Genomic DNA, 24,382 nt, shown 5'->3' with positions numbered 1-24,382 from the left:
TCTGGCACAAGCTTACATCAGCAATCATTAGGTAGGCTTGGAATTAGCTTCATTTAATCCTGTCTGTGAGAGGGTTTACCTTCTTAATGTTCTACAGCAATTTATTTAATGCATTACGTTAAATTGCCTGACAGCATGCGTTCTGGTTGCAGTGTTATTGTCAAACACCATCCAACCTTCTGAGTAGGGGTAAGTTGTACTGTATTTATTTATTTGTATTGTCTGATGTGTTATTTAATGAAGACAGAGAAAGACTCACCAGGTGCCCCCCCTCCATCTTTTTTCACCCTTCTCTCACCTTCTTCCATCTCCTGTCCCATAAGTGGTGACTTATGCTGGGCTACAATTCCAATTGCTGTGGCATCATTTTGTTAAGTTGATCACTCTTCATGCGGGAGACTCTGACAGCTGTCAGTATTTATAGACACTAATCTGTGACTGAGGACACAGATTTTGAGGGTCAAATTTAACACTTAAGTTTATTGTTGCCTGGAGAAAATTAATGCTGTGGGTATGGAATGCAGAGCATTGCTGCTTGAATGGAGTGACATAAGACAAGAAGGATTTAATCACCATACTACTTCAAATGGGTGAGTTCCGGGTGGTACAGCATGTTGCACTTCTATCAGTATGGGGACACAGTTCCTTCACAACAGTAGAGAAATAACTACTTGGAATACTCCAGCCATTGAGTTGAGGCCGACATAGTGACAAGAAGACATGATGGAGGAAAAGCTCCTGTTACATTCCTCCCTGAACACTACAGCACCAACTTCTATATCCAAAAATGAATCGTGAGGGATACATGCATAGCAGAACTAGTGGTCACTTGTTTACAAGAGTACTGATACAACTTGAGCTTCCAGGGGCAGGCTTATTATTAAGCCTTAGACTGACATGACAGTTCACTGGCCTTGTTAATCTATGTCAGGCTGCTGTGAGCTGCTCATCAGAAGTGGAGAGGGTGTGGGAGATGGGAAGAATTTGCATGTCAGCAGTTGACAAATCTTGGCGGGTGTCTTTGAAGGTAAGCAACCATATTGAAAAGTAGGATTATTTCAGTCTTTAATAAGGCTGTAAATATTGTTAGTATATTCTAAAAGAGCCATCTTCTCCTAGAGATTATGCAAAACTGTAAACCACTGCATTGATTGGGACAACAAATAGAATCATTGCCAATTACTTTAAATAAAATTATTATGCTATGGTAATATGGTTACTGGTAATATGGATTTGCAATTGGGAGGTTTCGTAGATTTATGGGAATTAGGAGTGGGAGTAGACAATTCAGCCCTTCAAGTCAGCTCCACCATTTAACATGATCATGACTAATCTTATCATGGCCTCAATTCCACTTTCCTGCCTGGTCCCCAGGGCCCTTTATCCCGTTTTTCATAAAATCTGTTGATTGAGTCTGCCTCCAGTGTACTTTGGAGCAGTGAGTTCTACTGATTCACAACCCTTTGAGAGAAGTAGTTGCTCCTCATCTCAGTTTTGAACCTACCTTCTCTCACAACCACTTGATGAAAGAGCGGCGCTCCGAAAGCTAGTGCTTCCAATTAAACCTGTTGGACTATAACCTGGTGTTGTGTGATTTTTAACTTTGTACACCCCAGTCCAACACTGGCATCTCCAAATCATTCTCTCACTCGATATCTCTGACCACTGTTTGAGACTGTGCCACAAGGGGGTGCATCTGTTCAATGTCCATCTTATCTATCCATTTAGCATTCTATATATCTCTATCAGATCTCCCGTCAATCTTCTGAACTCCAGCAGGTATAAAGCTAAGCTATTCAACCAGTCCTTGTACAACAGCCCTTTCAGCCCTGGAATCAATGTGGTGAACCTCCTCTGAACTGCCTCTGGTGCCACCACATCCATCCTCATGTAAGAAGATCAAAACTAGACACAATACTCTCACCAACTCCTTAAGTAATTGTAACAACACTTCTTTACTTTTATTATCCAGTCCTTTTACAATAAATGCCAAGATTCCATTTGCCTTTCTTATTATATGCTGAACCTATATACCCACTTTCTGTGATTCATGCACAAAGATGTTTCACTTGACAAATCTCCAACTACATTTTAGAATACAATTGTTCATTAATGAGAGATCTGGAAAACTAAGCATGCCTAGAATTTAGCAAAACCTTTGACACAGAAATAGAAATGTATAGAACAGGAAGGAAGCTTTGAGATGGATATCTAAGTAGTTGACTGAGAATAAACAAAAGCTATTTGTTAACAGAGCAGCATCCAAATATAGAGAGTAATACCTTGATTCTACAGGGCTGGGTTCTGAAGCCAATTATGTTTGAACTGGTTTGATAGGCAACTACGAAGGTCTCTAACTTGTTTAATAATCCCAATTTTGAAGGGATTGTAAACTACTTGGAATAAATGAACCCATTGTAAAGGCATTTGGATCAGTGGCAATGGACATCTCAGATTAATATAGAAACTGATAAAGTCATGTATGTGGGGAAACAAACAGTGAGAATACGATATAAAATAATTTGATCAAAATGACACAAGCAAAACATATGGCTTTCCATAGATTTATTTTTAATACAAAACTCGAGGTACAATGATAAAGGTAAGAGTGTACAAATTGAAAGTTTAGCCAATCAAGACCAAATGGCAGGTGGTGATGATTAATTTGTGCCAGCAATGTTTTGCCCACCTTGAATAAGGATGCTGTGCCATGGGGGAGAGCAAGTTGGGTGGTTGGGGGTGGTCACATCTGGCCTTGAAACTTTCATAAAGTGATTGTGTTGATAATTATGACTAGATTCCTGAGCTACTGTGGTTCAAATTGAAGCTTTGAGATACTTAAAATCTGAAAAGGAATGGATAAACACATGCTTCTGGAGCACCAGAACACAGACTGTGTTATCTCTGGGTGTGGAAGGGTCAGAAAGGGTCAAACTTATTTGTGGACAATAAGCACTGTGATGATATCATACAGACTTGTGAGTACTGTTATGCAGGATTTCAGGGGAAATGGATCTAAGCCATGGTCCTCTCAAATAATCTTTGTCATAATATAGACCTTATTCTTATAATCCATTGTTGCAGAGATTCAATAAAAAAAGTCTTGTTTACTGTCCAAGACTTCTTATTAGGCCAGAAGTTGGCTACCCTCACACACTAGTTAAAAATCACACAACACCAGGTTATAGTCCAACAGGTTTAATTGGAAGCACACTAGCTTTCGGAGCGACGCTCCCTCATCAGGTGATAGTGGAGGGCTCGATCGTAACACACAGAATTTATAGCAAAAATTTACAGTGTGATGTAACTGAAATTATACATTGAAAAATTGATTGTCTGTTAAGCCTTTCATCTGTTAGAATACAGTGATAATTTCACTTCTTTCATGTGTAAATCACAAAACCTTTTTTTATAAAAAAGTTGCATTCTCGGGTTAGCTGTTAACAATGGTGATAGCTAGACAATATGTTGAAGGTGTTGGCCCCCTGTGTTCTCTGTCTATGCCATGATGATTAGATTGATTTTAATCTAAAAAGTGAGATAACGGAGTTTTACATAAATTCATGCAGTTTTTGAGCAAAGTACAATGTAACCCTGCAAGTACAAATTCACCCCACAAAATATATGTGTGCATGTGGGTCTTTGTCTGTGTGTGTGTGTGTGTGTCTGTCTGTCTGGGTTGGGGGTTGTGAGTGTGAGAAAGTGTATGTGTGTGTGTGTAGTGAGTGCAGAGTGTCTTAAGTCTGTGAGGGGGTGCATGTGTGAGTGTGGGAGTGTGTGTGTCTGTAAGGGTGTGTGTGGGTGTCTGTGTGCACATCTGTGTGGCCATGCATATGTGTGTATAGGAGTGCCTGTGTGTGTGTGAGAGTGTGTGTGTGTAGGAGTATCTGTGTGTGTATATAGTGCAATGGTGGTCACCTGTAATGCAACATGAACCCAAGGTCCCGGTTGAGGCCCTCCCTATGGGTACCGAACTTAGCTATCAGCCTCTGCTCGGCCACTTTTCTCTGCTGCCTGTCCCAAAGTCCACCTTGGAGGATGGTCAACCGAAGGTCCAAGGCTGAATGTCCTGGACCACTGAAGTGTTCCCCAACTGGGAGTGAACCCTCCTGTCTGTTGATTGTTGTGCGGTGTCCATTGGTTGTCGTAGCCTTTTCTCGATTTCCCCAATGTACCATGCCTCCGGGCATCCTTAGGTCGCCGGTGTGGCATCTCCAACTCACACACTAGACGTTTGTAAGCCCCTAAAGAATCCACACAGTTTGAAGATACAGATACAACAAACTCAACCAGAAAAGAGGAAATGTAATTTCTGAACACAAGCAATAATATAGATGTGTTAGCCAGGGGGCAGTAGAATAGTATGAACTTCAAGAATAAGATGGATATTGAATGATGTGAAAGGTGTATGTAGCTTGTGATTGTGACTCTGGCTGTCTGGAAAGAAATTGTATTTTCTGCTTGTGTTCTACCCTATTGTAAGAATGCCATAACGCTGGCGTTGGGGAATGGGGAATGTAGTGAAAAGGATGTGGAACTTTAGATAATTGCATTTAGTGATTCATCCTGGGTAGCCACAAACGTTTGGAGCTCTCCGGGGTGGTAGGGAGGGATTTCCCCAAGTAGTTTTTCCTCATTGCCAATTCCCAAGAATCGACAATTCCTAAAACTTCAGCAGATGGCGCATGAGGTGCATCATCTAATGAACAGGGTAAGCATTCTCTTGTTTTCCTTTTCACATATATGTTCAAATCATACAAAGGCACAATTAATTGATCAGCACATGAGAAGGCTATGGGAGATGTAATTAGACTTTCTGCATGTTTTTAAACACAAGGCAAGAAATAAAAGGGAGGCCATCAAATAATGCTGCAGAATTGCCTCAGATCTGAACCACAAATGTTACTGTTTACTCAAGAGTTCATTCTTATTCAGACTGTGAAAAATATATTACATTCACTGATTTAGTCCCACACACTTGGTCACCAGAGATCAGAATTGCATGTGTTTATGATGTTATAGGACCAATTATAGGATCCTAACACAGATATAGTTGAGAAATTACCATTTAATATTTAGTATCTCATCATTGAAAACACAATGTTCTTGCAGTTAATGACTAGCTCTATAATAATGTTATTAAACTATTTGGAACTCTATTCCAGGATTCTGGGTGTTGATCACATTTTAAAGGAACTATATCTTTTCTCAACTTTACCTTCTGAAACTCTGCTCCCTTGTGCTTCATAAAATTTAGCTTAAAGTGTCCTGGGATTATTTTTACATTTTTGATTATTATCATAGGTTCTATAAAATCACCTTTTGGCTTTCATTCAAGGCATTGTTTTACATCCCAGTTCTCTGAACCAAGCAGTCAGCCTTTTGGTTTCTCGAGGCAAAAGTGAGGACTGCAGATGCTGGAAATCAGAGTCTAGATTAGAGTGGTGCTGGAAAAGCACAGCAGGTCAGGCAACATCCGAGGAGTAGGAAAACGATGTTTCGGGCATCGACGTTTCATCATTCTTGCTCCTGCTCCTCGGATGCTGCCTGACCTGCTGTGCTTTTTCAGCACCACTCTAATCTAGACTTTTGGTTTCTCTGTTCAAAGCAGTGTGAGTTTGAATGTCTGCCTTGTATGTCTCAGCAACTAACATGGTACTTGAGTTGGCCAATGGGGTACAAGTTTTATATGATATCTGGTTTGAGAATAGCCTACTGTGAGCATATACTGGACCAGCTATATCTCTGGACTGTGCTTCTCCATTTAGTACTGGTCTGTAGTGTTTAACTGTCACAAATCATGTGTGTGAAATCAAGCTTTTCCTGCTTGAATAAGAATGAGTTCCTGATTAAATAGTAACATTTACAACTCAGTTATGGGGTGTTTTGTAGGCATTCAAATCTTGGGGAGACGATACTTTGTGATAATGTCATTGATCAATAACTCAAAGATTCACGCTAATGCTCTGGGAGAATGAGTTTAAATCCCAGCCTGGCAGCTGGTGGAATTTCAATTCATAAAATCAAGCATCGCAAGCTAGTCTTGAGAATAGTGACCATCAAACTATCATTAATGTCGTAAAAGCCCATCAGATTTTCTAAACTCCTTTAGGAAAGGAATTAAGCCTATTTATCATGTCTGGATTATATGCGACTCCTGACCCAGGAATGCAGTTGCTTTTGAAATGGTACTAGCAAGCTATTTGGTTCAGGGAGCTTTTAGGAATGGGTAACAAATGCTGGCCTCACCACTGATGCTTGCATGCCATGAAAAAGTAAAGAAAAAAATACAGACTTAAGCCTGCATAGTTGTCCCTTCACGGATTCTATCTATCATTGGGTGTCTATACTGCACTCTTTAGACTGCAATATCTGGCTGGACTGCTACTTCTTGAGCCTGTTGCTTTGTTGTTTTAACAGTAACCAAGAGTAGCTTTCCCTCACTCTCAGTAAGTCCTATAAACACTTTGCTTCCCCAATAGTATATGTTATGCTAAATACAGCTCTTGATCCTTTGAGTCTCAGTCACGTGTCTCTCTAATCCCAATAACATCATAATTTACATCATCACCATTGACATGTTTATTTTCCATTATATTACAATATCCTACAGTAATCTACTTTAAGTTAACTGCATATGTCTGACATTAAGGCTAAAGTCATGTACATTAGTTTATGGCACAGATTTATTTATAGCATCATTCAATCAGCAAATCCTTGTGATATTTCTACCCATCTAGTTTCACTGAAATTTTGGAGCCTCGGTTTTTCAATTAATGATTTCTTATTTGAATTACTTGAGAGAAAGTCTCTGCTAAAGGGGAGTTACTCTGAATGGTTGGCACTTGGTGTTGCATGATGATGTTTGTAGCATTGATGCTTGATTGAATAGAAAGTGTTGTCATTTTAAAATAAAAATCTGTATATTTTGGAATCTTTGTATGGGGGTGTGGTAAGATGTGCCTTAAAGGTACATTACTGTTAGCTTCTACAAATCTCAGGAAATCTATAATGCAGTCTGCTTTGCCAAACACTGATGATTACCTGCTTCCAAGTGATGTATTAATTTACTAACTGTAAGTTGTTCACATGGAAGAAAAGTGTCATAATATATTAATACCTAGGATGTTAATATTAATCTGTCCAGCAACATCCCTCAAATATATACTCAGCTGATATGCATGATCTGTTAATGGAAGGTAGTGGTTTTAAAAAAAATGACAAATGGTTATCCTGATTGGGAAACATTCTTTCCATTTGGAATTCTGTTGATCTTTTCGATGTTTATATCTAATTGACAGTTCTATTTGAGTTAGAGAATTATAGATCTTAATGTTCTTTATTCTGCTATACCTTCAAGGAACGTGAAGGTAATTTGCATGAAGTTTGAAGCCAGGAGGAATAATTAAAAGATAGATACTGCAGGATCAGGTCATTTGTACAATGTTCTCTGTGCTTTTATCATGTCCTTAAACCTTCGCATTCTCTTCATTTAGTTTTAGCTGACATTTAAGTGGCTGAGAGAGACAGAATTTGGAATGCTGTACTGTTCTAGGAAATCAACAATTTTCTGTCCATACATAGAGGGAACTATAAGCCAGCTATAAAAAAAAGTAACAATTTTGTGGGGTAGGGAGAAAGCCTCCATGAAAAAGCACTTCCTGCTGTGCTTACTGCACATGATCATGTATAGGTTCTGGAAGTAAATGAGCAAATAATTCTTGTGACTGAGATGAGGGTTGCAGTCATCTTGATTTCCAGGACCCAACTTTGTGAAGAAGCATACTACAAAAATAAAAGAATTTGTTGGTGATTGTCATAAGTTTGAGTTTTAAAACTGGATATTTTATCCAATACCTTAAGAATGGCTATTTCTGTCAGTGGCCTTCATGCTCCTATTTCCTGTAATATATCTTAACTTGCTCAGGGTTCAGTTAGTTCAGACAGAGTTGACACTGACTACTTCACATGCTCCAACATGATTCGCCTTTCCTTTGAAATGGACTGCATACACATTTTTGCCAGGTCAAAATCCAGGCTCTGTGATTACCAAGGCTTACATTTACATCGATACAGACAATCATAGAATGTTTACAATGTAGAAGAGTCGTGTCAAAATATCTTTTTAATCAACCTGCTCAGAGATGTTATTTCACATCTCTAGATAAGGGGGCTATAACCTGGGCCTCCTGGTTCGGAGGTAGCGATACCACCACTCCATCATGAGAAGCCTCAAGAGTTGTTTCTCTGACAGGTAACCTGGCTAGTCCCGTTCCCCCATCCTTTCTCAGTGCCCTTGCATTTTTAAACTGTATCTAAGAGACTTGTGACATCTGCCCAATGATAAACTTATGTCACAGGGACAGAGGAAAATCCAATTCTCTCTCTCTCCCCACACTGCCTCGTCCAGTATTTCCCTCAAGGGTCTTGCCATCATATGATTTCCGCAGGGTCCTATCGACGCTGGCAGAAAGATTGGGAACAATCCTAAACTGAGTGTGTTGTAATCGAAACGCGGGCAGTGTTTTCCGTTATGTTGGGAGTTTAATATTAAAGTTTGACACAGAGAAAGAGAACCTCGGCAGAACGGTAAGAAACAGAGGAAGAGAGTTTGAGTTAAATACATGAGTGTAGATAGCAAAGCTGGAATGAGCGAACTGTACAGAGCCAGGCTAAGACAGAAACATTGACATAGATAAGGAGGTGTTGATAAACCGAGTACAGGCAACGACAGGTAAACATATTAACGACAGTGAAAACAGACACAGATAAACGCGAGAAGGTAGAACAATAAGTCAATGACTGGACTGGAAAGAATGTTCAGAGAAATAAGGCAGGGCAGGGTGGAAACAGAGCGATTTCGAAACAAAAGAGACATGGATGGGGCTAGTGAGAGAAATTCAGAAGGGGAGACCGGGGGAACAAGTCATAACAAAAGTTAAGCCCATAGGATCCAAACAAAAACGAATGGAAAACAGACAATTGAAATAAAAGTAAACGAGTATATAAGGAAAGGGGAAAATAGAAAATAAAAGACAGAGATCGGAGGGAAACAGATAAAGATGTAAACAGGAGAATTACAGGGTCAAGGAGCAATAGAGAAAGGTGGAAGGAGAGAGAGTGAAAGATTGAATGATGGAGATAAAACCAGCGGAAGAGGACTGAGGATATGAGGGTTGGTCACTCAGCTGTTCTCCAGAGGCGAGAAGCTGCAAGCGCTACCGACTCGCCGGGGAATGCGATGATTCCGTTCGGCGGGCGGGATGAACATGTCCAGCCAGAGACTGTTGGCATTAAACTGCTGGTGCGAGGTTTGACCAACAGCTGCTCCCGTGCCTGAGCACTGACATGAGCAACATCCCAGAAACCCCCAAGAACGAGTTGTTTCGGAAAAGCGCAGTTGTCACTTCCTGGAGCCCTTGGTGACCCGCTTTGTGTTTGATGGGGGGGGGGGGGCACTTTGTGACTTCCACAATCTGTGTACTTTGTAACTTCCAACCACTCAAACACCTTTTCTTTTTACCTTTTCATTGCATCACAATGTTTGCTTTCCGGTTTTTCTTTCCCCTTTGGGTTCCTACGTCACTTTTGTAAAAATAGTTTGTTATTCTTTCCTGGGGGTGTGTATTCAATGGGAAAATATGAAATACTGACGCTGCTTGTTGCGCAACTACCTGTGTTCCTGCCCCAACCTACTGCCCACTCTAGACAGCCCCCAACACTTCTCCACACAGCCCTCTGGCCACACCCCCTGCCCACAGCCCCCCGACACACAGCCCCCCGCCTACAGGACCCTGCCCACAGCCCCCTACACACAGCCCCCTACACACACTGCCCCCAGCCCACAGCCCCCTGCACACAGCCTCCTACATACACCCCCTGCCCACAGCCCCCCTACACACTGCCCCCAGCCCACAGGACCCTGCACACAGCCCCCTACACACAGCCCCCCGCCTACAGGACCCTGCACACAACCCCCTACACACAGCCCCCTGCCCACACAGCCCCCTGCTGCCTGAGCAGTAACTCAGGATGATGGCCAGGATGACGTGACTGTGTTCATTTCCATGTTTGCTTTTGAGTAACTTGCCGGAGGAGGGGAGGGGGATTAAAAGGCGCTCGGGGGGTGGGACAGTCCCAAGCCAGGTATAAATAGTTGAGCGCAGCAGCCGAGAAGAGAGCAGAAGGCGCCAGACTACAACAAGATAACTCGGGCAGAGCAGGTACAACAGCAGAGAGAGGGCACAGCGCAAGGCACGGTACCAGGCAGGACAGGACAGGGCAGGAGCACTGGGCAGGAGACCAGGCAGGACAGGGTATCATTGCCAGGCAGCGCAGGGCAGGAGACCGAGTGGAGCAGAGAGCAGTAGGCGGGCAGACAGTAGCAGCGCCATGTACTCCAACAGGTTGGAGGGACCCAGGAGAGGGCGATCCTTTGAGTCTGTGAACTCCGGAATGGACGAGAAGCACCTGAATAACGAGGTTAGTCGAGTTGCTGCAACTGTTTCGGGGGTTATTTCCTGGGGAAGCTCTGGGGCGATCGGGGGCGAAGGGTTTGCACTGGCTGGGGTGGGGGCAACTGATGAATCCCTTCACCACTGATGTGGCTGATGTGCTAGAGCTTCAGTTGGTCAAAATGGTCGTGAATGTTGAAGGGAAATCATCGCCAAGCGACCCTCAAGAAGTGGGAGGCTGGATGTTGGACGGTACAGTATCTGCACAGAACATGAGGTACCAGCACAGAAACACTTCTACAAAGAGACTTTCACTAACATAAACAGTATTGTATAGTTTCTCTGATTACATAAATATTGTTGCAGAGCTAGAACGGGTCAGAAAGTCCATCCAAATCTGATGTACCCTGTGTGCCGGCTGTGAGTGTGGACTCACAGACATCCAAATCTGCATCAGTTTGAGATGCTCTGCTTCTGACCCAGTGCCTCAGCGGCTTTGCTGGATTTAATGTGTGAGGGATCTGTGTGTGCAACAGAGATTTGTGTCAATCAAGCACAGACTGCCCGTTTCCTTCGAAGGTCACAGCACTCCACCCAGTTGCTCCCATACAGATGTTGTTGCTGCCTGTCATTGTTAGCAGCGGTCAGGATTATTTATGGTCGCTGGTTGTCTGGCCCGAGCCTATAAGTGGAGAACTGGGAATGGGCGAACGGTGAGCCTGGGCAGAGGGAGATTTGTGATGTTCATTAATAACCACTTTGCTCATCCCCAAACTCACTTTTAGCTTCCCATCTCCTGCCCCTGGAGCCGCTCGGAGGTAATCCAGCGTTTAGAGACCTGTTTATTGCGCATTAACTAAAGCCGGCTATACATAGCTGACCCGTGGTCAACCCTTGTGAAATTAAGTAGGATTGTCGGTCAAACCTGTTTGAAAGTTTGGAGACTGGTTGACCTTCAAACTACACCCTCTCCCGCTACACAGGTAAGCGCATTGAGGAAGGACTGTCTAACCGATTTGAAACTAAAGTGAAAGTAGTCCTGACCACAACAAATATGGTTGTGTAAAAATGCTGAAGCCTTTTTGACGGCGCCATAGCCGAGATAATAATGGCATCCACCGTTATTTCTGAGCAAGTGTTACAGCAGCTTCAATGTTACAACAGGAAATCCAGCCGTTTACTGTCGGAGATGCTGTTACACCCCTACCTTCTGCCCAGACAGCAGCTATTTGCCCCAACATTTGGAAGTCCATTGAATTCTGTGTCACAAAAGCACAAAGTTGCTGGAAAAGGTCTGGCAGCATCTGTGAAGTGAAATCAGAATTAACGTTTCGGCTCCAATGACCCGTCCTCAGAATTCTATGTATTTGCTTGGTAAATAAGAACTAAATTTCCCAGAGAGGTCCTGTCGGTTTCAACCTAAGTATTCACAGCTACCGTATGATTATTAACCTATGACTCTGAACGACATAGTCATTTGCAAGTGTGTAGAGTCATTACAGTTACAAGCATTGGAGATTTAAAAATGTATTTTTTAAAAGCACATTTTTCGTTTCTGTCCACCCCACCCCACTTAATCTATATCTCTGTTGCCTTCTTTTACCTCTCTGGCCCTGATTTGATATTGAATTCATGCATCACTTCCTTCTCAATCCTTACACTGTTAGTTCCACAATCCTTCAAGCTGGTTATGGAAAGACAGTTATTTGTGTAGGGACACAGCTCTTGGATCTTCAGTTTTCTGTGATCAAATTGCACTTTCAGCACCTTATGACTGAAATGAATGAAAAGAGGTCCATAATATGAATGTACTAACTAATTAACAGATAGTCACTAATTGGCACAAGTGGTTCCCACTTTTGTGCTCCCTTATTCAGAATTTTCAGTTTATTCACTTCCCTTTTAATAGCCAGGACTGAAGTAGAACAACTCAACCTATGGGTGATCCAGAACCACAGATCAATAACTTGGCTTCTGGACACACATATTGGAAAATATGATCTTCCTCACAATGATTTTACATTTAACTGGCTTCAAATTCCACCATGGTTTTTGTTGGAATTTGAATTCAATAGAAAATCTGGAATTAAAAGTCTTAATGATCACAATTATTGATTGTTAGAAAAAACCCATCAGATTTACTAATGCTCTTTAGGGAAGGAAAACTGTTGTCCCTACCTGGTCTGACCTACACAAAATTCTTTAGCCAGGGTCAGCTTTAGAAGTCCTCAACATTGATCCTGGACCCTGTGAAGTCTCATAGTATCAGAAAATATGGGTGAGGTACCTCCTGTTGATTACCATGCACCACTCTGTCCTCAGCTGGTGAATCAGTACTCTTCTATATTGAACAGCACCTGGAAGAAACACTGAGCATGATAAGGGTGCAGAATGCATTCTGGTGGAAGACCTCACTGAAAGTGGCTCAATAGCAGCACTACTGATTGAGCTAGTTGAGTCCTAAAGGACATTACTGCTAGACTCAGTCTGTGGCAAGTGTTGAGTGAACCAACAAGAGGGAAAATAATACTTGACCTCATCCTTACTGCTGCAGATGCATCTGTCCATACAGCAACGGTGACAGTGACAACCAGACAGTCCTTTGTGGAAACAAAGTCCCGTCTTCACGTTGGGATACCCACCATTGGGTTGTGTGGCATTATCACAATGCTAAATGAGATAGACAACTTAAAACTGGGCATCCATGAGGTGTTATAGGCCATCAGCAGCAGCACGAATGCAATCTGCAACCTCATGGCCCAGCATTTTCCCAACTCAACCATTACCCTCAAGCAAGGGGATCAACCCTTCATCAATGAAGAGTGCGGGAGGGGACGCCAGGAGCAGCACCAAGCTTACTTAAAAATGAGGTGTCAACCTGGTGAAGGTACAAAACAGGACTATTTAGGTGTCAAACAGCCTAAGCAGCAAGTGACAGAAAGAACTAAGCAATTCCACACTAATAGATCAGGTCTAAGCTCTGCAGTTCTGCTGCATCCGGTCATGAACAGTTAGGGCACAATTAATGCGCTATAGGAAGAGGCTCCACAAATATGTCCATTCTGAATGATGGGAGAGCCCAGCACATCGGTGCAAAAGGTAAGGCTAAAGAATGAGCAACAACTGTCAGTCAGAAGTGACAAATGGATGATTCATCTCAGCCTTTCCACGAACTTTCCATCATCACAGATGTCAGTCTTCAGCCAACTTTATTCATTCCACGTGATATCAAGAAATGTCTGGAGGCATTGGATACCACAAAGGCCATGGACCTTGACAATATTCTGGCATAGTACTAAAGACGTATGCTCTAGAACTTACCACTCTTTTAGACAAGCTGTTCCAGTACAGTTACAATACTGACATTTATGTGACAATGTGGAAAATTGCCCAGGTATGTCATGTCTTTCATGGTATCCTCAACTTTGGTTCCTCTCCATTTTCTCTTGTTGAAATTGTATTAAATCTCCACTTAAAACATCTCTTTCTTAAAAATCACCTATTGTTCCCTTAAAGCTTTTGCTTCACTTTACCCTGACTGGATTTTCTCTTGCCATTGAAGTTAACTCTCTTCCAATTCTGCTTTAATTTGTTCCTTGCTTTTTTTCAATCACTAATCTAAATTTTGATACAAGGTCCCCTCCCCATCGCCTCAGACCCTTGGGATGGAAATTTCTCAGGTTCTGAATGATGTGTGCGTTGGTGAGAATGTTCAGAGAATCATATGAGATTGTCAATCAGGAACTATCCGCTGATAGTAGCAAAGTGTGTCATTGTTGAATGGTGCAATGAGATTTTCACTGGTGAGTGGTGAGAAGCTACAATCTTACCTAATTGTTGAACAGTTTCTCCCACTCACAAGGTAGAAACTTGATAGTCACAATTTCTGACGTGAAAGTTATTACTAAGTTGGCGCACCACCAGAACGCTCGCTCCTCTGCTCCGCTGTCAGTCACCATCACCAGGATATCAAGGCATGCTCCACAAGCAGTGAGGGACATGCTTCCTGTCTACCAGGACCTCCAAGTACCTGTTGGCAAAGTGTGGTGCCAATATCCCTTTGTCTAATCTGTCTGGGGCAATTGACAGGAACCTTGTAGTGGCTCATGTGGTGAGTACTGAGTGGTTAGTGCCAGGGATTCGAGTTCAATTTCAGCCTTATGTAACTGTGTCTCTGAGAAGTTTGCATGTTCTCCCTATGTCTGTGTGGGTTTCCTCCCACAGTCCAAAGGTGTGCAGATTTGTGGATTGGCTACACTTAAAATTACCCCATAGTCTCCAGGGATGTGCAGGTTAGGTGGATTAGCCATGGTAATGTGGAGTTATAGAGAAAGGGTGGGGGCTGGGTCTGGGTGGGATGGTTTTCAGAGAGTCGATGTGGACTCAATGGGCTGAATAGCCTTTTTCTATACTGTAGGGATGCTACAATTCTATGATCTGTGAACGCCTAGTACTTGACTAGTTGCATAGCTGAAATTAAAATGTGCTGCTATTAAAGTCCCAACAGTGGTCAGTACTTCAGCCTATGGCAAGTGGGAGAATACAATGAGCAGGGTGCCACTGGGACATGGTGTGTATTTAAAGAAGCAAGTTTGGGAAGATAGCACGAGAAATCTCCCTTGCAGTCATGCAGAGAAACCCTTCATGAAATGCATCAGAAACAACAAGGAACTGATATCTTGGAAGATTCAGCCCCTAGTCCGCTTTGGCTGACTCATTTCCTAGCCCTAAATCCAAGAATGCTTTCTTTGTAGTTGGACAAAGGATATATTGGTCAAGGAAGTTCTCCTGAACAATTTCATAAATTCTATCCCAACACCACCACCATTCACTTTATTCTGATATTATCCCAATCACTGTTTGTTTTTTATTGTTTGTTCAGATGACTTGGGCATTGCTAGCTAGGTCAGCTCCACATCCCATGAATATGTTAAAAAAAACTCAAATATTGAAGTTCCCCATTATCACCATTCTCATTTTCTTGCACAATTCTGTGATTAACTTCCATTATTGACACTATGCCATACTTCTAATTCATCAACCTTCTTCTGCAATTTGTGCACTTACATACGTGCATTCTAAACTAGTTTTGTACTTCTTGTAGCCCTTAATATGCTCATATTTATTAACATATTACTTCCATCTCTATTACTCTCCAACACTCTCAGTCCTCCATGCACTTTATTCCTCTTTTTTATTTTTATATACTGGTGTTCAGCCGTGTGGCAATTTAGTTTTAAACCCTTGTGAACCAAAATACTGAACCTCCCTGTGAGGATATTGGATCTGGTACTGTTGATATGCAACTCAACCTTGTTAAATAGATACCTCTTGCCCCAAGAATTGCCTGCCTTCTACACCATGGTTTTGAGTGTAATCCAGAGATTACTACTTTTTAAGGTATTACTACTTCCCCCTAGCTTCTGAAAAGCTAACCATAGGATTTTAACATTCTCTCTGTATTATGGGTAGTGACAGCTGCTGTTTCCGTCTCTACACCCTCTATGGAATCTGCATTAATAACTGCATGTTCACATTTTCCTGTTCCTTCCCAGTTGCTGCCATGATCTGGACTGAGCTTTCTCAAAATGTCATCATTCCTGTCAACAGTTTCCAATGTTGAGTGCTTGTTTGAGGGGCACACACCCTGAGGTCATCTGTACTGCCCAAGTCTTCTTATTCTCCTGGCTGGCTACGTTCATTCTCTTTATCTCACACCTCTCCTCTCTCCCCTTCCCTGCCTGTCAGGTGGTCACCTCCTGCAAAGTACAGTCCAGCCCCTCTGATGCTCTGTACTAGTTTCAGTTCTTCTTCAAGCTTGAAAGCCCTGGGCTTGAGCTGAAGCAGCTGGAGACGTTTCCTACACATGTGGTTCCCCAGACCGTATGAATTGTCATAGAATCTGGAATCCTACAAACCCTACAATATGGAAACAGGCCCCTCAGCCTAACAGGCCCACACCGACTCCTGAAGAGTATCCCACCCAAACCCATTCCCCTACCCTATCTACCCCTGACAAATGCCTTTAACCTACACATCCCTGAACTCTGGGCATTTTAGCATGCCAATTCACCTAACCTGCACATCTTTGTATTGTGGGAGGAAACCGGAGCACCTGGACAGTCACCCGAGATTGGAATCGAACCGGGTCCTTGGTGCTGTGAGGCAGCAGTGTTAACCAATGAGCTACCAGGCCATGCAAACTGCCCTTAAGTATTCACATGGCACAGGAATTGTCAGCAGTACATTTCAGTTCCCCATATATGATTTGAAAAATTGAAAAAAAATCTCTGCCTCCGCTTTTAGAATGCTGTTAATACCTTATAGAGTCATAGAGTCACAGAGATGTACAGCATGGAAACAGACCCTTCAGTCCAACCCGTCCATGCCGACCTGATATCCCAACCCAATCTAGTCCCACCTGCCAGCACCCGGCCCATATCCCTCCAAACCCTTCTTATTCATATACCAATCCAAATGCCTCTTAAATGTTGCAATCGTACCAGCTTCCACCACATCCTCTGGCAGTTCATTCCATACACGTACCACCCTCTGCGTGAAAACGTTGCCCCTTAGGTCTCTCACCCAAAGCCTATGCCCTCTAGTTCTGGACTCCCCGACCCCAGGGAAAAAACATTGTCTATTTATCCTATCCATACCCCTCATAATTTTGTAAACCTCTATAAGGTCACCCCTCAGCCTCCGACGCTCCAGGCAAAACAGCCCCAGCCTGTTCAACCTCTCCCTGTAGCTCAGATCCTCCAATGGCAATGTCCTTGTAAATCTATTCTGAACCCTTTCAAGTTTCTCAATATCTTTCTGATAGGAAAGAGACCAGAATTGCACGCAGTATTCCAACAGTGGCCTAACCAATGTCCTGTACAGCTGCAACATGACCTCCCAACGCCAGTACTCAATACTCTGACCAATAAAGGAAAGCACACCAAACGCCTTCTTCACTATCCTATCTACCTGCGACTCCACTTTCAAGGAGCAGTGAACCTGCACTCCAAGGTCTCTTTGTTCAGCAAAACTCCCTAGGACCTTACCATTAAGTGTATAAGTCCTGCTAAGATTTGCTTTCCCAAAATACAGCACCTCGCATTTATCTGAATTAAACTCCATCTGCCACTTCTCAGCCCATTGGCCCATCTGGTCCAGATCCTGTTGTAATCTGAGGTAATCCTCTTCGCTGTCCACTACACCTCCAATTTTGGTGTCATCTGCAAAATTACTAACTGTACTTCTTATGCTCACATCCAAATCATTTATGTAAATGACAAAAAGTAGAGGGCCCAGCACCGATCCTTGTGGCACACGTGCCTCCAGTCTGCAAATCAACTCTCCACCACCACCACCCTCTGTCTTCTACCTTTGAGCTAGTTTTGTATCCAAATGGCTAGTTCTCCCTGTATTCCATGAGATCTAACCATGGGGAACCTTGTCAAACGCCTTACTGAAGTCCACATAGATCATATCTACTGCTCTGCCCTCATCAATCTTCTTTGTTACTTCTTCAAAAAACTCAATCAAGTTTGTGAGACATGATTTCCCACACACAAAGCCATGTTGACTATCCTGAATCAGTCCTTGCCTTTCCAAATACATGTACAACCTGTCCCTCAGGATTCCCTCCAACAATTTGTCCACCACTGAGGTCAGGCTCACTGGTCTATAGTTCCCTGGCTTGTCTTTACTGCCCTTCTTAAACAGTGGCACTACGTTTGCCAATCTCCAGTCTTCCGGCACCTCACCTGTGACTATCGATGATACAGATATCTCAGCAAGAGGCCCAGCAATCAGTTCTCTAGCTTACCACAGCATTCTCAGGTACACCTGATCAGGTCCTGGGGATTTATCCACCTTTAACCATTTCAAGACATCCAGCACTTCCTCCTCTGTAATCTGGACATTTTGCAAGATGTCACCATCTATTTCTCTACAGTCTATATCTTCCATATGCTTTTCCACAGTAAATACTGATTCAAAATATTCATTTAATATCTCCCCCATTTTCAGTGGCTCCACACAAAGGCCACCTTGCTGATCTTTGAGGGGCCCTATTCTCTCCCTAGTTATCCTTTTGTCCTTAATGTATTTGTAAAAACCCTTTGGATTCTCCTTAATTCTATTTGCCAAAGCTATCTCATGTCCTCATTTTGCCCTCCTGATTTCCCTCTTAAGTATATTCCTACTTTCTTTATACTCTTCTAAGGATTCACTCGATCTATCCTGTTTATACCTGACATATGCTTCCTTCTACCTTGTTTAAACTATTAATATTAACTTTGCTTCTTGACCTTACCTGTACTAATAGTCTCATTATTAGTTATCCTATTCTTAGCTACAGCAATATAGGCCACATGAGTTTCCTTGAACCTACAATCCCAGTCTTTTCCTATAGCCTGCTATTTCCTGAGTATACAGCCCCCAGCACAGTCCAATCCTTGCTGCTGTTACTCTCTCATCTGTATTGTTGTCTTTTTATATTCAACAGATCAACAAATCGAATTTCAATAAAATTGAAGAGAATAAGGAGAATAAAGAGAATTGCAATGTGTCTGTAGAACGGGGACGAGTTGCTGTGGTCTTCTCACTCAAAAATGAAGTCGGCGGGCTTGCGAAAGCACTGAAACTCTTCCAGGTAATACAATTGGTGCACACTCAAAGAAAACATCATGCTATTTCTCTCTGTCTCTTTGTTACTGTTACTCATTCATGTTCACACCTTTGACAATCACCTTACACAAACATACGCTGCAAGCAGTTTTGAGACTTTAATCTCTGTGAATATCTGGTTTGCAGCACTGTAACACCCATGTTCTGGTCTTGTGTAGGTGCCAAGTTCATATTATCATTAAATCTCGAGCCTGGGAATCTCACATCTAGGAGCACTTTATATACACATAAGGAGATGCATTCTTTAGCTATTTACAGATTTTCATTAATACCAAACTGCAGCCCCATGTCTCTTGGATGCCATCTGCAATTTCTGCAGTTCTAAATTTTGAAGGAGTATATTTTCCTTATTTGAAGATTAAAGCTTATAGCACCTTGTATGATAGAAAATAATGGGCAGAGCCTTGTAGGATTCTGAGCAATGTGGATTGTTGTGTGTTGTATCGGAGAATTAGATGAGAAGTCCGAGAGCCATCACATGGTCAAAATTGTCTTGCTTCATTAAATTTGCCTTCAAAGTTTGGACTGCTCTTTCCACTAGACCATTGGACAATGAATGGCATGGAGATATCCTTAAATGCCATTCAACTTTAGGAAACACTCAAATTCCCTCTTGGTAAATGATAGCTAGTTGTCTGTGATCAACACTTCTCGGAGTCCTTAAATGCCATTCAACTTTAGGAAACACTCAAATTCCCTCTTGGTAAATGATAGCTAGTTGTCTGTGATCAACACTTCTCGGAGTCCTTGTATTGCAAAAGATGCTCGCAGTTATTCTGTTGTCATCCATGTGTTTGATGAATGAACACTATGCATATCTAACCACTTTGAGTGGGTGTTCACAGTGATTAAGAACATTGAGACCACGAAAGGCCTGGCATAGTCGATGTGGAACCAAGCCCAGGGTTTACCTGGCCATTCCCACAAATGTGGGGGAGCTGCAGGGAGTAATTTGTGTCCTGTTGGACACTGCCGCACCAATACAACTATGTCTGCATCTAATCTTGGCCACCAGACATAACTTGTCACCAACATCATCCTTTTGAACACCCTTGCATGACCCTGGTGACCCCTGTATGACCCTGGTGGAGTTCAGAGTTGAAAAATGTGTTGCTGGAAAAGCGCAGCAGGTCAGGCAGTATCCAAGGAGCAGGACAATCGATGTTTCAGGCATAAGCCCTTCTTCAGGCTTATGCCCGAAACATCGATTCTCCTGCTCCTTGGATGCTGCCTGACCTGCTGTGCTTTTCCAGCAACACATTTTTCAGCTCTGATCTCCAGCATCTGCAGTCCTCACTTTCTCCTGGTGGAGTTCAGCCAGTATCTAGCCGCGATCTTTGCTTGGGACAATCATTCTCGCTCCTCATATTAAAATGCTGTCCTGTACTGTGATCTAGTCTCACTTGGTCCAGAAAGGTTTTGATTCTAGTTGTGACCGTCCTTTTGTTTCCCCTATCACTCTCAGCTGTTTTAGTTTTGTCAGGACTTGATCTTTTTGAGTCCATAGTTTGACGCTGTCAGTTGTGTCCAGAAGGGTGTCCAGAATGTGTATAACCAAAATGGATTCTTCCAGGGGCTGCACCACCAGTGGTGCATCTGTCAGTGAGAGGCAGCTCAAAACATCTGCATTTGGTATTTGGCTCCCGGACAGTGTTGCAATTGTACGCACTTACAATGAGAGTCCACTGCCGAATTCAACCTGAAGCTATGGGTGACATGGTTTTGTCCATTTTGAGTAATTCTAGCATGGGTTTGTGGTCTGTTACTGTTACAAATTTATGTCCATAAAGGTATTAGTGGAACGTTCTTACACCAAAGATGACCCCCTCTATCTGGGCATATTTGTGCTCTGCATCAACCAAATTTTGGGAAGAATGCTATTGGGTATTCATCTCCTCAAGCCCTTAGATGATAGTTGCTTCTTCACTTTCCTAAAGGCTATGTCTTGGCTCTGAGACTATTTCCAAGGCTGACCTTTTTTCAAAAGCAGATGTGCCAGGATAGACGTCAGGTTATGTATGAACTTTCCGAATTAATTCACCAATCCAAGTAAAGACCTACACTCCGGTACAAATATGGGAGCTGGGGCACCTTTGATCACTCTCATTTTAACTTACAACGAGTACCATCTGGTCATTTAGGGTGCCTGGAATACATAATCTTCCCTTCTAATGTGTCTGCCCACCTTGGAGAAATCTCTGAGTTCTCTAAGTGATTCTTGTAGTTCTTCCCTGTTATTCGCATGTCATCCAGATAAATCACAACCTAGGGTAGACCTTGTAAAATATTGTCCATCACTGCTGAAAAATGGCACAAGCTGATGATACCACAACCTCATATATTGGTACAATAATTAATACATCAATGGGTATTAATTGTAACATACTTCTGGGAATCCTCATCAAACTGCAGTTGCAGGTATACATGGTCCATGTCCAGCTTTGTGAAGGACAGCCCTTCTGACAGCTTTGCATATCAATCCTCTGTGTGAGGTAATGGGTACTTATCCAGCTGTGAGAAGTGGTTTACCCTTTTTTAAAAAATCCCACAAAGGTGAACCGACCCATCAGGCTTCAGTCAATATGACTGGTGCTGCCCATTTCACAAACCAGACTGGCTGGATCATTCCTTCACTTCCCAGCCTCCTGATTCTGTCTCTACTTTTGCACATAAGTCAACCGGTACTGGACAGACCTTGCAGATCCATGGAATTGCTTCCTAGTCAATATGCAAGGTGGTCTTAACGCCTCTGATAGTCCCTAGGCATTCCTGAAAGGCTATTTAATTAGAACTTCACTCGGGCAGCCATTTTCTAATCAAAAATGTTGAGCCAATCAAGTGAATCTTCCTCAATCAATTTCGCCCCATCAAGCTTGGGCCTGAGTCTTTTACTACAACCAGTGATAACTGAACCTGCTGCTTCTCATACGGAGTCTGGAACCAAAGTTGTACCTTTAAATGGTTGGAGTTCCTATTATAAGTTCTGGGTCTAGCCAAGGTCTCAAGAAAACTTAAGGCTTGGAGTCCAGAGCAAAATTTGTTAAAGACTAGTTCTGCAATCACTGATAGAGCAGTGTCGATTTCACCCTGCATTAGAAATGGTGATCGTTTAACCAGACATTTATTTTGATTGGTTCTGCTTTGGATGTCGCTCAGCAACGTAACTGTTCCAAACTAGCTGTAGGTGGGCTTACCAGGGTGTGCACTCTCCTGGATGCATCAGTCAGAATAGTGAGGGTGTTCACTTCCATCAGAGTACCCTACAACTCATATGCTCCACTTACCACATTTTCTAATGGAAAACCCAGTTGTAGTGCCTGTTGGAAGTCCAACTGGGCTTCAGCAATAGATGCTTTTTCATGGTGACTTCATTAATTTCACATAGCAAACAGTCTCTCAGAATCTCATGAAAGGTTAAACCAAAGTCACATGCCTCTGCCAGTCATCTTAACCTCATAAAAAATCCCAACATAGATTCCACTGGTTTTCAATTTGCCAAGTAAAACCAATAGCATCTCTGAATTAGAGGAGACTTGGGGTCATAATATTCCTTAACTAAATCCATTAACTCTTGAAAGATGGTGCCTCAGGAGATGTTAAGCTCATAGTAATCAAAAAGGCTGTGGGTCCACAAGCTGTCAGGTGAGTTACTCATTGCTTTTCATCTGCCCCACTGTCATGTGCCTGTCACAAATAACACATTCTTTTTACATACTGGACCCCGTATTCAATAGCAGGATCGAATGAGCCAAACATCCCAAATAACGGCATGATGCCAAAAATGCTTACCCCAACTCAAAGCTGACTGATGTTGGTGAATTTCTTCAGGAGCTTCTTTTTCTCTCTTGTTGCCACTGACATAACTCGACACAGGCTGGTATCCTGTCACCAAGTCACCCTTTATTTAAGCATGTATAGTACTTGACAGTGATCCAGCTCTTTCAGAGCCAACTCTGATTGAACTGTTCTTATCTGTCAGCCAGGGCTCCCTGATTGGGGCTATTAATCAGGTAATTCATATTCTGAGGTCCACTGGATGCCCTTGTTACAATCACTACCAATATGTTTCTCTTTAAACAATTGAATTATTCAAGTAAATTATACAGTAAGTAAATTAAGTTATTGACTTGTCACCTGTAAAGTCTGGATGAGTCATGAAAAGACTGCCTGTTTAAATCAGGTTAATTAATGGATGTGTTGAACTACTCAGCACTTTCTCTAAATCTCCTCAGTATTAGTCATTAACCTAATCTTCCTACTTATTTCACCCCAAACAAAAGTGCATGAATTTAACTTGATTGGCTTTAGAAGGTTTTAAGAGCACTTAGTGAACAATTAACAAATAGCACAGACAATGTACTAATGCAACCTGAATTAAGAATATAAATTATTGGAACCATACAGCAGGTAAGGCAAATTCTTTGGAGAAAGCAATCCAGTTTGAATGAAAGACTATCAATCTGAAATGTTAAGACTAGTTTATCTCCTCTGCCCAGACCTGCTGAGTACTTCATTTCTCTAAAAGCTTTAAACTAAGAAATAGTGCTTTTGCTGCTGGGTATACTAAAGTTATTTAAGAACAGGGCAAGATTTTGCAAAGCAGTGAAATAGAAGGAACTCAGCCTGCTTTAGTACAGCCAGTGTAGTAATTTAGGGCTTGCAATTCAGTGTAGTTTCACTGTCAAGTCTGAATGGATTTAATCCCAGTAATTCACCTATTTGTGGCTGCAGCAGTTGATTCAGGTGGGCTGAACTCTCAGCCTAATGATCTCTGTTTCTGTTGGACTGTTCTGTATGGATCTTCTCTGTTCGGGACAGTGTTTGGGCTATTGTCCCAGTTTAAGGCTTTATTGGTGCTCTGGTTAGATCCCAACTCCAAACCAAACCTTTGCGCAGGGGTACGTTAGGCAAGCACCATATTTGTGTTTACTTGTAATCACATCTGCTTTCTTCAATTGCACTTTAACTGACTTGAGATTGTTTTATGAATTATTTCACAGTTAAAGTTAATGAAACATTTTATATTTCCAGTTACAGCGTAGTACAGAACGTCAAAGAGAAAAGAGAGAAATATTGCAGACACTTTTAATCTCACATAGAACAGGACAAATATTATGATGCTCAATTTCGAATGATTTCAATAATTTTTACGACAGGGAAAAGGGTACTGATTGGTTTGCAAGTCAACTCTGACAGAGGCATCACCATGGAGAAAGCAATGGATAACTCTACGGTCCCACTCATGGATA

The 24,382-nt window shown here is 42.3% G+C and overlaps 1 protein-coding gene across 3 annotated transcripts in view; it reads left to right on the top strand.

Annotated features, from left to right (window-relative positions):
* The first annotated feature begins 938 nt into the window (after positions 1-938).
* Positions 939-24,382, top strand: part of LOC140493535 (tryptophan 5-hydroxylase 1) — a 38,672-nt gene continuing 15,228 nt past the window's right edge. For 2 of the 3 annotated variants that reach the window (XM_072592079.1, XM_072592078.1), the window contains exons 1-2: positions 10,162-10,482; positions 18,952-19,098. In XM_072592079.1, coding sequence (XP_072448180.1) covers positions 10,393-10,482; positions 18,952-19,098 — 237 coding nt within the window. In that variant the 5' untranslated portion in view covers positions 10,162-10,392. Of the gene's footprint in view, positions 1,028-10,161; positions 10,483-18,951; positions 19,099-24,382 lie in introns of those variants that run through there. The other variant, XM_072592080.1, reaches the window with a different exon arrangement.

The sequence above is a fragment of the Chiloscyllium punctatum genome, chromosome 22, assembly GCF_047496795.1.
Source record: "Chiloscyllium punctatum isolate Juve2018m chromosome 22, sChiPun1.3, whole genome shotgun sequence".
Lineage (NCBI taxonomy): Eukaryota > Metazoa > Chordata > Chondrichthyes > Orectolobiformes > Hemiscylliidae > Chiloscyllium > Chiloscyllium punctatum.
This window is presented reverse-complemented; position numbering and strand designations above follow the sequence as displayed.